Here is a 13,464-nt window from a genome sequence, read left to right as displayed (position 1 = left end):
TTACTCGTTTTGGAAGTGCACCGCCTGTCTTTAGAAGTAGTTGCCTTGTGCCAGTGGACTTTTATCATGTTGAATTGTTTTGCCCCAGAGGACAGGGGTGTATTTGTCATTGTGAAAGGGTTTTTTTGACATTTAAAAGGAGGAGTTTCAAAAGTCAAGTGCTTTCACAGAAAATTTGCATTTCCTTTTTCACATGATTTGTTTGATGAGCTTATGATGAGCATGTGATGAGCAGGTTTATCCTTGACCAAAGTATTTCAAATAAATGAACTTTTTTTTTTTTTTTTTTTTAATTTTAGCAGTGTTTTGGGTGACTTTGAAGCTAAAGGCCACATGAGGCCTTTTTTAAAATATGTTTTACTTATAATGTGTACTTCAATTATAGAACTTATAATTTAGATTTTCTTGCCTCTAACTTTTGGAATAAATTTTATTATTATTTTTTTTTTGTCTCTGTGCCTTTAAGTGTCCTAGATAATGCCATATTTGCATGTAAAATGAAGTTCAGTTTACTGTGAGCTGATGTTTTTATAATTTAACTGGTCAAGCATCATTCAGTAATAGACTATTTAAAAAGCATAACTGCATTGTGCATTGTACAAACGGTTAAGATTAGATTGAAATGATCAAGGGTCTTGTATAAAATAAACGTCAGCCACTAGTTTTAAATATTGGGATTCTTCAGAAGGATATGCAGAGTGGAAGACATTATATGACTCTTTTGAATGGAGGCAGTGAGCGGGTCATACAGTATGTGCTGCTGTGGCTTTATGGTTTGAGCTTGTGCGTAGTCCGTCTCTCGAGGTTTCTTTCACTTGTCATGTTGTTTGACGTTCAGAATGTCAGCTGAGAGGAAGCAAGCATAGAAATCCAGTTTTGCAACATAAATTTATGTGGTTCATTGAAAAAGTCCTCATTTGAGATATCCAGGTCTTAATTTACATTATTACAGAAAAAGAAGTGCTGCTGCTGCTTTTTGGGAAGTTTGGCTATTTGTGTGACTGTTACATCCAGAAAGAAACGGATAGAATATAATATTTGTCAAGCTTGGTGCACTTACTTTTTCTTGTTAGATGAGATTGTGACCTCTAGACTGTTGTAAGGCAAGTGGAAATGTAAGCTAATTTGATTATATAAACTTAGTACTTATTTTGAATAATTACCAACATTAAGTGCATTAGAAATTTCAGCAGGAATGTATTGGTAAAGGAAATTTAAAAAAAAAAAATAATAATAATATTTAATATAATGCCCCTGTAAAAAATGTATGTTGGAGAAACATCTCGCCATTTAGGCCATTGCATTACTCAACACAGGAGTAGTGGTATTAACAAAACTAGTAGCAAAACATTTTAAAGAATGCAATCATCCTGTGTACTCCTCCTTGTTCTTTGCTCCTGTGTTTGTCATCTGTATCCAGACAGCTGTAAAATGCCACAGAGGAAACCACTGTTTTTCAACCCCTGCTGCAAGAAACTCACTGAGAGCTGCATATCACAACACAACAGACACAAACAAAAAAAAGGGCACGAAAGTACAAAGAAAACGAACGGTAAAGTGCAAACAGCCCACAAGCCTCTGCAAGAGGAAATTGGTAGTGTTACACGGTCTCACATTCGGTTTCATTTATTCCTCTTTCTCGTTACTTTAATGTGCGTGTGTGCTGAATTTCTGAGGCCTTGTTCAAGAAAGGTCACTGCAGTTACAGCCATGCAGAAACATCTTGTGTGTATGCTTGTGCTTGTAAGTGTGGTGTTTGAGTGTGTGTGTGTGTAAGGGAAATACTTAAGTAACAGCTGTTCTCGGAGCTCTAGACCAAATAGACTGGTGACTAGACAGGCCACACGCTGCATGTTTGATGTTACCTTGTGTTTTAGCCTGCTGATCATAGTGATTTTTGACTAGGGAGAGTTCAGTGAAATGGTCCCAAGTATTTTCTGTGTTTTATGTTTACAGATGTAAGTAGAAAGTGTAACGTTTTCCTTTTGTCTGTTCTGAAATTCTTTAAGTAAATGATTGTAGATTGGAATTGATGGATGGATTTATTAGATTCATTGTTTCAGTGATTTATGCATTGTTTCATATTTACATGCTTTGAGAGATTCCTTTTCATTCCAGTTGATTTCCAGTGAGGAAATTGAATAATTCAGATTTCTCGTAATGAATCAGATTAGTTGATTTCTTTGTCTTTTTTGCACTTTTGAAAAAGAAATCGAGAAAGGCACTTTGTTTAACATGTTCTGTCCTCAGCAGCCTGTTGTCGAATGAGAAGGTAATTTCAAACACGTATTGTTAAAGTAATAATGTGTGGTTTAGTAAGTAAGTCATTAGTTCAGTTACTCTTTACCATTAGTGTTTGGAACTAGTTCGGAATAAAAACCAGTTCTCTGTTCCCAACCTTAAATGGCACGTCCACAGCAAGACAATAAATAGTTTAATTTGAATGCATCTGTTCATTTTATTTATTTATTTTTACAAAAATAACAGGTTCTAACCTGTTTTTAATTGCTTTGCAAGAAAGCTGGCCAACCAATAAGATTCACCCTTTTGGTTACAAACTGAACAGACTTTTTTTGCTAAGCGATGGAAATGCAAAGTTGAGCTTGGTGCTTTTCTAAAAATGCCACCTACTGTCAGAGTGTGTTTGCTTTTTCATTCATCCTGTTGTTCTGAACTAACATATTGCATGTGGAAATCTCACCAAATTTTCATGCAGAACATTTATGAGAGTGGCAAAATTGATTGCTTGTTTCTAAAAAATTGAATAAATCTTTGTCATCTTGAATTATTTTACCAACAGTAAATATTTTTGGTTAGCAGCAAGTCCTAAGCACACACTGCTTAAAAATGCACACAAGAAAGCACGCGCTTTGAAGTGGCTTTCGACTTTTTTCCTAGTTTTCTTGGTAGATCGTGTGTGTGTGTGTGTGTGTGCGCGCATGTTTGTCATGCTGTGTTTGGGTTTGAAGTGGAAATGCTGTGTGTAGCAGTAGGTATGTATAGGTGTGCATATGTAAAGTGCATGTATTTGAAAGATGGGGAAATTGTCATGGCTTCAGTTCTTCTGAAGCCAGTTTGTCACAGTTTTTGAGCTGATGTGGCCTTTAGCGTACAATGATTGGCTTCAGAGTATTTTAGTGTCCATTTTTGGGGAATGTGAGGTCAAAGCTGAGTCACTCCCTGTCATTCATTTCCTCTTTTAGATTACATCGCCTGTCTGTCTCACACTCGTGAATCTGTTTCGCTTTTGTCCTGTTCCCCGACTTTCTGTATCTGGGGTGTGCGAGTATGTTTGTTTGTGTGTTGCCTGTCTGTTGCTGATAGACATCAAAGAGGCCCATCGAAAAGGAAGTGATGCGTGCATGACAGTGCCACACCCTTTTCGTGCCGTGACATTTTCCTTTGTGCTTTCCTGTTGGATCCCTTGTTTCCTGAACTGTCTGTCCTTCCCCCTCTACTTCACCACTCCTTTCCTTTCCCCTCCCCTCACTCTCACAGGACCCAAGGAATGACAGCAAATCCCAGGGAACAGGAAATGACTACAGACTGTCTGAACTTTGTTCCGATCAGAATTAATACATGCTATCAGGACACACTTGTTATTTTTAACTACTCAGTCGTTTTTCAAAACTATTGTAGAATTTCAAATGCTACATTTCTTTTCAACATCATATGTGCGATATGTTTTGTCTACCATAATATCATAATTAATAAATAAAAAAACATGACACAGCCTATTGGAATGAAGTTAGAATACCCTCAAAACTGTAAATACGTGGTCAAAAATAACCCTTAAGGATTTTTGTCTTATATAAGAAGTATAACACAATAAGAGTGTTTTTTCCTGAATAGCAGCACAATTGCGAATACTAACGTACAGACACACACAGGCTATTACACGCAAATATTATACAGACTAAATATAGTCAGTTTTGGCTTTTTCGCAAATAGAAATAGTTACAAACAAAGCTGTAGCAGAACCATTGCACGTGAGATTCTTCTTTGTCCTCATTATATATAGAGTGACCTTCATTTACTGTTGATTCTGGAGGTCTGAACAAAAAAATTTAAAACCCAGAACTCTTTGGATGTGTAATATCATTATGTTCATGTTTATTAATGTTTGTTCATTAATGCATAACACATTTGCATGTTTTCAGTTCATTGTCATTTGCATGTAAACCTTTTTTTCTGTTTTTAGTGTTTAAATAATCTCAAATCACAAACCCACTATAGTTCTACATTTAAGCCCAGTTTGGGAAACCCTTGATTTAATGTAATGTTTAATGCAGTTTATGATGTTGATATCGAAAAATTGAATATTTTCTTTCTCCTTGCTTTTTGTATCAATATGGTACATTTAATTGTCAGTTTAAAACAAGAAATCGTAGTGTACTATATTCGTATCGGTGTCAGTTGCGTTGCTTCGCTGCCATTCACAAATTCTCTCTTGTGGTTTCATGGGATAGTAAAGTGTCCATTGGATGTGCACTTCAGAATCTCACTGGAAGTCGTAGGTTATCCAGGTACGTTTTGCCTATGGTGAATTCAGACTACTCTCTTCACATAGCAGAATAATCTGCTTTATATTGGGGAAGTATGTAGATGCAGCCAATGACTCTCTCATTAAGTGAATTGCCACCACCTACTGTTTATTTAGTTTTAAAGTAACATTTCCTTTTTTCCAAGTCAAACACACACATTCCACAAGAAAATCATCTAATTATCGTTACTGTCGAAATCCCACAAATTGTTTGTCAGTTTTGCACAGTGCCATGTTCAGCACAATAACTCACCGAAACACACATGCGCACACACCTTATCTGAGTGTTGCAGTTGGGCTTTGGGCTGGTTATATTATAATTCACCAAATTTAATAACTTTATGAAGCACCTAACAATCCCTCGGGGCCTAACACACAACCCTAATAAGGCTAATGACAGGCCGTCTGGATTACAGCGCTTGAGCTTGTTTAGCATGTTGAGGCACACAAGCACACACAGACTGTAGTGTGGTACGTGGAGGAGGAGTTTTTGAGGGCCGAACATTTGGTCTCGGGAACCAGATGGTGTAAATGGGTGGGTGAGGGTGGGGGCAGGAAGGGCCGACCTCACCCCCTCCCCCTCAGGATACTGCCGCCACAGTAAATCAGATCCCACTCTACTTCTCAGAGACGATTTGGTTAAACGCGACTCTTCGCTATGACCTTGTTTGGATAAAAACTACTTTTCTGTTTGGAAATGTATAAGTGTATGTTGGTCTAAAGCAGGCTTTAGGTGTTTGAATGGCTGTTGCAGGCACTTTTTTGTGTCCCCTGATGGTTAACACGTAATGTTGGACCACTGGAGTTTAAGTGATTAGGATGGAGAGGTCGTCCCCACAGCATCGAAAGGGTCACGGTGAGTTTTAACCTCACTTTATTCTTCAGTGCATCTGGCTGTGGTCTCCATACTAAGTCCCTCTGGGTTGTTGGTTCGTTTTCTGTAGCTGTTTGATTTAATTCAGAAATGTGAAGTGATTTGAATTATTCATATTGATGTGCATTAGATCCTGTATATCGGGGCTTGTTGAACTTCGCTGCCACAAATCACCAAATATGATGACCTCCTTGCAATCGACCCCCTTCTGAGAATATTCAGTGAAAAATAAGTAAATATGGGTAAAATATAATAATTAAACCATATGGCACTAATGTCAGGTGTTTATTTATATATTCTTTCTGATTTCTTCCATGGACAATATAGCACAGATTTTATGAATCTCCAAATGTGATGGTCCCCTTGCGAGGGACCTGCTTAAAGACAGCTATATGTTTTCAAGTATAAGTTTCAAGTCAAGTAAAAATATAAAAAGTGTGAAATATTACCTAGAGAATATTTAGTTTCTGTCTTGTTGTTTTTTTGTGTTTTTTTTTCTACCCACCATCAAAGTACTTTTAGATGTATAAACATGAAGAGAAACATAAATTGTTTAATGTAGGATAAAATCATTTTCATTATCAGTTTTAGAAGAAACAGTAATATCAAATTATTTTTGTGTATTTATTATATTATTTATACACTATTTTTCTCTGGACCTTCCCATGGACCCCATAGTCCCCGTTGTGGCCCTTGGAGGTCCCCGGACCCTATTTTGAAAACCCTGCTGTGGATGGACACTGCAATCTCAAGATATACAGCACAGTTCAAACATGTAAGACTGAATGTATGTACATACTTGAGTGCGGATTGAGATTGTGTTTAAAAGCTGGCTGCTGAACTAGCTGGTACAGAAGCGCAGTGTGGATTATGACACGAAGGGTTTAATGAGAATTTGACCTTTGAACCCTGAAACTAATATCAGTCAGTGAGGAATGTTAATCTTATATTTGTTTGTTTGTTCAGTGAATGAGAGGAAAAATATAAGAGGAGAAAGAGAGGCATAAACAGGATTGGTAGAAGAAAAGAAGTGTAATTGGGGTAAGTGGAGGTGGACTGTGGGATTGTGGGTAGAAGCCAAAGAACCGCTAAGAACAATGAGCTGTATTCAGCCAAACACACACACAGCTAGAGCACAGAAAACATTTCCTTCCCTACACACACACTTCACAGATGCTATTTATTCAAACAGCAGATGCTTCTATCTAAAGGCTTTTTACTACATAGATCTGAACATCTTAAACTGAATGATTTGAGATTAAAACAAAGCTGGGAACATGTTAAATGATTGTTCATCTAAAAATGAATCTGCTTACCCTCATGTTACTCCAAAGCTGTATGATTTTCGTCTTCAGGAGACAAAAAATGTTTTGAAGAATATTGGTAATCAAGCAGCTTTGGTTATCATTGACAAAGTCATACAAGATTTGAATGACACGAGACGAATAAATTACAGAATTTTTAGGGTGTACTGTTCCTTTAACATCATGTGTGGGCGTGATCCGTTTCTCTTTAAACAGATGTGTAAATTCATGAAGAATCAGTCTTGCACTGTACATGTACCATAAATATCCATAACTCCACAGCAGCTTGTTCACAAATGCACTTATATTCTTCAGGAACATAGTGATACTCTGTGTAAAGTGTAGAAACTCCTCTGAAGAACACAGGCACTCTTCAGAAATGCACAGATACTCTTCGAAATGCAGCTTTTCGCAACACTGAGACTTTTCAGAAACACACAGAGGTTCCTTAGTCTGTTTCTCAACAGTCACAGTGTTTTCCTGATGAGCCTCTGGATATGTCTGTGACCTTTCACTTTCATCAGTGATACAAAGATGTCATAGAATTATCAAAAATGTACCCTAGCACATTGAGAAATATAGCAAAGACCTCTTGAAATAGTCAATAGAGTGGCCTCTTGCTTTCAGCCTAAACCACTTCAGAAACACTGAAGACACAAAGAGGCTTTAAGGATCCAGTCAGTGGAATTTGACTTTTGTTCACTTGGAAGTTGGGGCAGTTTTAAAAGATGCAAATATTGAAGAAATGTAATTTCTTCTTTTTTGCATAACTTTTGCTTTAGTTAATGCATTAAGGGCCAGTTTTACTAACAGCTTGCGCTAGTGCAAACAGTCTTTTGGCGTTAAAATAGTACTGTCAGGTTTTGCTAAAGATGCGCAGTGAAGAATTAGCACTGAAAAGGCGTGGACCGAGTTATTTTTGCGCCTGACCTTATTGAATATGCATTTCTAGGAGTTTCTACACTTTACACAAATTTATGGGAGGAGAGTATTCAAATGAATCACGCAACGCATTTTGCTAACGTTTGCGCTCGTCAAATTACTGGTATTTGTGCCATTTTGTCCCAAATAAAGCATGTCTTAAACTATTTTGTGCTATAGGATGAGGCACCGCAGAGTGTGCGTGGTAGAAGGGAGAGGATTTTTTCCCCCACGTGTATTAATTTATTTAGAAAGCAAGAACACATTGTCCAAACACATTTGCAAAGCCATGTTATTTTCAATTTGCTTCAGGAAATAAAAGATGACTTGGAACCTCCAACTAGGAGTCACGCAATACCAGGTCTCTCAAAACTTCTTGCAAACCTCCGGTTCTTTATTTCTTTATTTGCAACCATGTTATTTTGCGCTACGCTTGGTATATTGCATTGGTCAATATGTAAATGAGATGTTGCATCTGTGCTTTGTTTTTATGTCCATACCAACAGATCAAACAGTAATGCATTCATAAAACAACATTACCACCAACAATGATGCAAAAATTATTTTAATAATAATTTAATAGTAAAATATTTTATAATCATGCAAGCAATGATGAAACGATTTCACCTCTGGCCATGGGGGTGTAAACCCCTCCTCTGGATAAAATACTTCCAAATGGGGGTGTAATTTGATTGCATCGCTCTCATTCTTCAGCTTTTTTTTCTCGTTTCACTCAGTCCTTTTGGCTCTGTCACTGTTACACACACACACACACAACGTAAGTTTGGTCATCTTAAAACCATCTGCTCCTGGTGCAACCGCTCGAGAAACATGCACTCTTACACATGCAGAGAATGAAGTAAGGCTCCCTCCCAACACACAGCAGGTTCACACTACATTCAATTTACCAAAGGTCACTCCCCCATCTCACACACACACACACACACACACACACACACACACACACACACACACAGATACCACACATTTGGGATGCCAACAGGCTTTTAAAGTACATTCAAAATGAGATGAAGTACTTTCATTCTGCTCGCTCAGTCAGCGCTCATGGGAGCATTTAGTAGTGTTTTTCTCTTCTGCTTCAGGGTTTTCAGTACTTTAAATGCCTCTCAGTCTAATTCTGGTTTGTTTTGTTCATGCAGCAGGGATTACCCAGGCTTACTACAAATCGCTCTCACCCGCTCGGCGTCAACTGTGTTCGGTTTGGAGCCGAGACGGAGTGAGTGGGTGGGTATCTTATTAATCACGCTGTGTTTATTTCAATTGTTAGTTATTGAAGTTATTTTGCACTAATCCAGGTTGCCATCGCTTATTAAATGAGGTCCTAAAATAGCTGCAGAAATTCTGTCTGTGCTTGGTCTGAACATTTTACTATAATGTAGGGCTCACTATAATGAATTTTGGCCACTGATAGCGTTATTTTGCAGTCACTGTCGTGCCTGACTCCCTAAAGGAATTACGCAGATCAGGTAGCATTGCAAACATACCCTCAAAATTCATGCTGTTGCACTGTTTGTCCACTGTGATACAGGAACCTGAATCATCTCTTTTAAAATGCTGAAAACAGTCTGGATACGTGCTGGGTTGTAATCCTTCATCATTTGATGAATAACTGCTGTCTTGATCAGTTTAAAAAAAAGTGATCTTTTGAATTAAAGTACATTGACCACATGCTTTCTGTGGGTGGTGATAACGTGACCCTAATTGTACAAGGCAAATAGTGCTGAGTTTTGTGAATGAAGAGCAATCTATACAGAGAAGTTTGGAACAATGGAGCAAACAAGTCCATGTAAATGAGACTATGACTTGTATTCTGCTGGTGAACACAAACTTTTTATTTATTTATTTTTATGACCATACAATGAAAGTCAGTGGGCTCCAGGGTTGTTTTGAATTCTACTGACTTTCACTGCATGGACAAATACAGTTTAAAACATTCTTCAGAATCTCCACAGAAGTAATGACATGAGGGTGAGTAAATGATGAATATTCACTTTTGGTTGAACCAACCCAAGTCAAAATGAACCCTTTTTGGAGGCAGAAAAGTCTGTATTTGATAAGTGTAAATCTTGCGCCTGATGACATGAACATGTACTTTCTACAGCATGCCCTGAAGGGACAAATACACATCACACAAATTCACAGTGTAAAACTCTGTTGCAATCACCTGCCTCCCCCAGTGCTCTTGTTCTCATTTTGGTGAACTTCACATTGATTTGCTAACAAAATTGAGGGAGTAATGCAGGCAAAATATGACAGGGAATCAGTGAGAAGTCAGTAAGACTGTCGTGTAATTGATCTCTTCTTCAGTTTCTAAGTGGTGACTGTGATGGCAAGCGGTGATGAGATTATATATGAACAATGTATATAGTAGTGGCTCTCAACTGGTTTGGCCTTGGGACCCACGTTTTCCCATGGTCATCAAGCCACGACCTGCTTATATTTTTATATATATATATATATATATATATATGTATATGTATGTATACATGCACACACGCACGCACACACACACACACACACACACACGCGTACGTACGTGACCCTGGACGACAAAACCAGTCTTAAGTGTCAATTTGTGGAAGTTTAGAATTATACATCATCTGAAAGCTGAATAAAATAAGCTTTCCATTGATGTATGGTTTGTTAGGATCGGATAATATTTGTCTGAGATACAACTATTTGAAAATCTGGAATCTGAGGGTGCAAAAAAATCTAAATATTGAGAAAATCGCCTTTACAGTTGTCCAAATGAAGTTCTTAGCAATGCATATTACTGATCAAAGATTAAGTTTTGATACATTTACGGTAAGAAATTTACAAAATATCTTCATGGAACATGATCTTTACTTAATATCCTAATGATTTTTGGCATAAAAGAAAAATCGATAATTTTGACCTATACAATGTATTTTTGGCTATTTTTATATATATATATATATATATATATACAGTGAGGAAAATAAGTATTTGAACACCCTGCTATTTTGCAAGTTCTCCCACTTAGAAATCATGGAGGGGTCTGAAATTGTCATCGTAGGTGCATGTCCACTGTGAGAGACATAATCTAAAAAAAAAAAATCCAAAAATCACAATGTATGATTTTTTAACTATTTATTTGTATGATACAGCTGCAAATAAGTATTTGAACACCTGAGAAAATCAATGTTAATATTTGGTACAGTAGCCTTTGTTTGCAATTACAGAGGTCAAACGTTTCCTGTAGTTTTTCACCAGGTTTGCACACACTGCAGGAGGGATTTTGGCCCACTCCTCCACACAGATCTTCTCTAGATCAGTCAGGTTTCTGGCCTGTCGCTGAGAAACACGGAGTTTGAGCTCCCTCCAAAGATTCTCTATTGGGTTTAGGTCTTATCCTGGCTGTGTGCTTCGGGTCATTGTCATGTTGGAAGACCCAGCCTCGACCCATCTTCAATGCTCTAACTGAGGGAAGGAGGTTGTTCCCCAAAATCTCGCAATACATGGCCCCGGTCATCCTCTCCTTAATACAGTGCAGTCGCCCTGTCCCATGTGCAGAAAAACACCCCCAAAGCATGATGCTACCACCCCCATGCTTCACAGTAGGGATGGTGTTCTTGGGATGGTACTCATCATTCTTCTTCCTCCAAACACGTTTAGTGGAATTATGACCAAAAAGTTCTATTTTGGTCTCATCTGACCACATGACTTTCTCCCATGACTCCTCTGGATCATCCAAATGGTCATTGGCAAACTTAAGTCGGGCCTGGACATGTGCTGGTTTAAGCAGGGGAACCTTCCGTGCCATGCATGATTTCAAACCATGACATCTTAGCGCATTACCAACAGTAACCTTGGAAACGGTGGTCCCAGCTCTTTTCAGGTCATTGACCAGCTCCTCCCGTGTAGTTCTGGGCTGATTTCTCACCTTTCTTATGATCATTGAGACCCCACGAGGTGAGATCTTGCATGGAGCCCCAGTCCGAGGGAGATTGACAGTCATGTTTAGCTTCTTCCATTTTCTAATGATTGCTCCAACAGTGGACCTTTTTTCACCAAGCTGCTTGGCAATTTCCCCGTAGCCCTTTCCAGCCTTGTGGAGGTGTACAATTTGTCTCTAGTGTCTTTGGACAGCTCTTTGGTCTTGGCCATGTTAGTAGTTGGATTCTTACTGATTGTATGGGGTGGACAAGGTGTCTTTATGCAGCTAACGACCTCAAACAGGTGCATCTAATTTAGGATAATAAATGGAGTGGAGGTGGACATTTTAAAGGCAGACTAACAGGTCTTTGAGGGTCAGAATTCTAGCTGATAGACAGGTGTTCAAATACTTATTTGCAGCTGTATCATACAAATAAATAGTTAAAAAATCATACATTGTGATTTCTGGATTTTTTTTTAGATTATGTCTCTCACAGTGGACATGCACCCACGATGACAATTTCAGACCCTCCATGATTTCTAAGTGGGAGAACTTGCAAAATAGCAGGGTGTTCAAATACTTATTTTCCTCACTGTATATATATATATATATATATATATAAAAACATTTGTTACCATAATAAACTGTCAACATCTTATCTGATCATCTGAATCAGGACAGCATGTTTTTCTCAGGCACTCTTTACTTAAACTGCATCTGAAAGAAGTGTCACCAGCTTTCATGCACGTCTTTTAAAATACGTCTCGCATCAGAAAAACATTAAGAATTACGTTTTTTTTGTAGTTGGGGTCTAAGATTTTTTAAAGATTTTTAAAAAAAAGTTTTGTCTTATGTTTGCCAATTTATGAAATTTTATTTGATCAAAAGTACAGTGAAAATAATATTGTAAAATATTACAATTTAACTTTTAGGGGGAGGAGCGATAACCCCCCAAAACAAAACCGTATACTGATATCCAGTAGTGACCAAAACTTCACTGGTTCTAGCGTGTCGCACACGCACATTTGCGCTTACTGTATCTCATCTGTATGTGCGTTGATCAGTTGTAAATAAAAGTTAAAATTTTAATCTGAATTTATGAATTATGCACTCACCTGTAGATCTCTTAATTCTCTGAAAAGATCAGGATGAGCAAGCGACATGCTTAAAAAGGTTTGATGTGTTGCCTCCTGTGGCAACACATGATTTATAGCAACGCTTGCATACAGGTGCAGTAAGGTCAGTTCATTCACCTTTTGTCATCTGTTTTGAATGCAAAGTAATGCCATATTTCACTTCTTTTGTTCTCTTTATTCATTAATATTGGGTACGTTGATTAGAGTTTCATGTGTTTGATCGATCGCGTTGCTGTCACATTTACCGGTTGCACTGCCACCTACAGGTGCACTTCGCAACAGCAGCGTATGAAATACCGAATTGAGCAAAATTATGATATCGTACTGTTTGAAACATAATATATACCGGTATTTGTCCAGTACCGGTATACCGCGCATCCCTATTGCCAACAGATGACCTAATGAATATGTTGCCAATAGCTTAAAAGCTTAATCAACAGGTTCTCCATAACACAAGATAGACTTAAGAAAAATATGTTTCCAATTCAACTACAGCTTTAAGAACAAGCATGTTCTAAATAACGACCGGATTGCTCCGGAACAAGTATGTTCCCAATAATAGCTGTAAATTAAGAACAAGCATGTTCCCAATAACGACCAGGCAGCTCAAGAACAAGCATGTTCCAATAACAACCAGATAGCTTGGGGACAAGCGTGTTCCCGACAATACAACTATAACTAAGAACAAGCATGTTCCCAATACAACCAAGAGCTTAAGAACAAGCATGTTCCCAATACAACCAAGAGCTTAAGAACAAGCATGTTTC

At 37.9% G+C, this 13,464-nt stretch overlaps 1 protein-coding gene across 6 annotated transcripts in view; it reads left to right on the top strand.

Annotated features, from left to right (window-relative positions):
- Positions 1 to 13,464, top strand: part of stard8 (StAR-related lipid transfer (START) domain containing 8) — a 58,751-nt gene that overhangs the window by 4,414 nt on the left and 40,873 nt on the right. Inside the window, exon 1 of one of the 6 annotated variants that reach the window (XM_058775465.1) lies at positions 5,168 to 5,399. The exons of 4 other annotated variants lie outside the window; for them this stretch is intronic. In XM_058775465.1, the coding sequence (XP_058631448.1) occupies positions 5,363 to 5,399 (37 nt within the window). In that variant the 5' untranslated portion in view covers positions 5,168 to 5,362. Of the gene's footprint in view, positions 1 to 5,167; positions 5,400 to 8,820; positions 8,888 to 13,464 lie in introns of those variants that run through there. One more of the 6 variants, XM_058775466.1, reaches the window with a different exon arrangement.

Source organism: Onychostoma macrolepis, chromosome 05, assembly GCF_012432095.1.
Source record: "Onychostoma macrolepis isolate SWU-2019 chromosome 05, ASM1243209v1, whole genome shotgun sequence".
In the NCBI taxonomy this organism is placed as follows: domain Eukaryota; kingdom Metazoa; phylum Chordata; class Actinopteri; order Cypriniformes; family Cyprinidae; genus Onychostoma; species Onychostoma macrolepis.
Note: the sequence above shows the minus strand (reverse complement) of the source record. Positions and strands in the feature narration are given on the sequence as shown.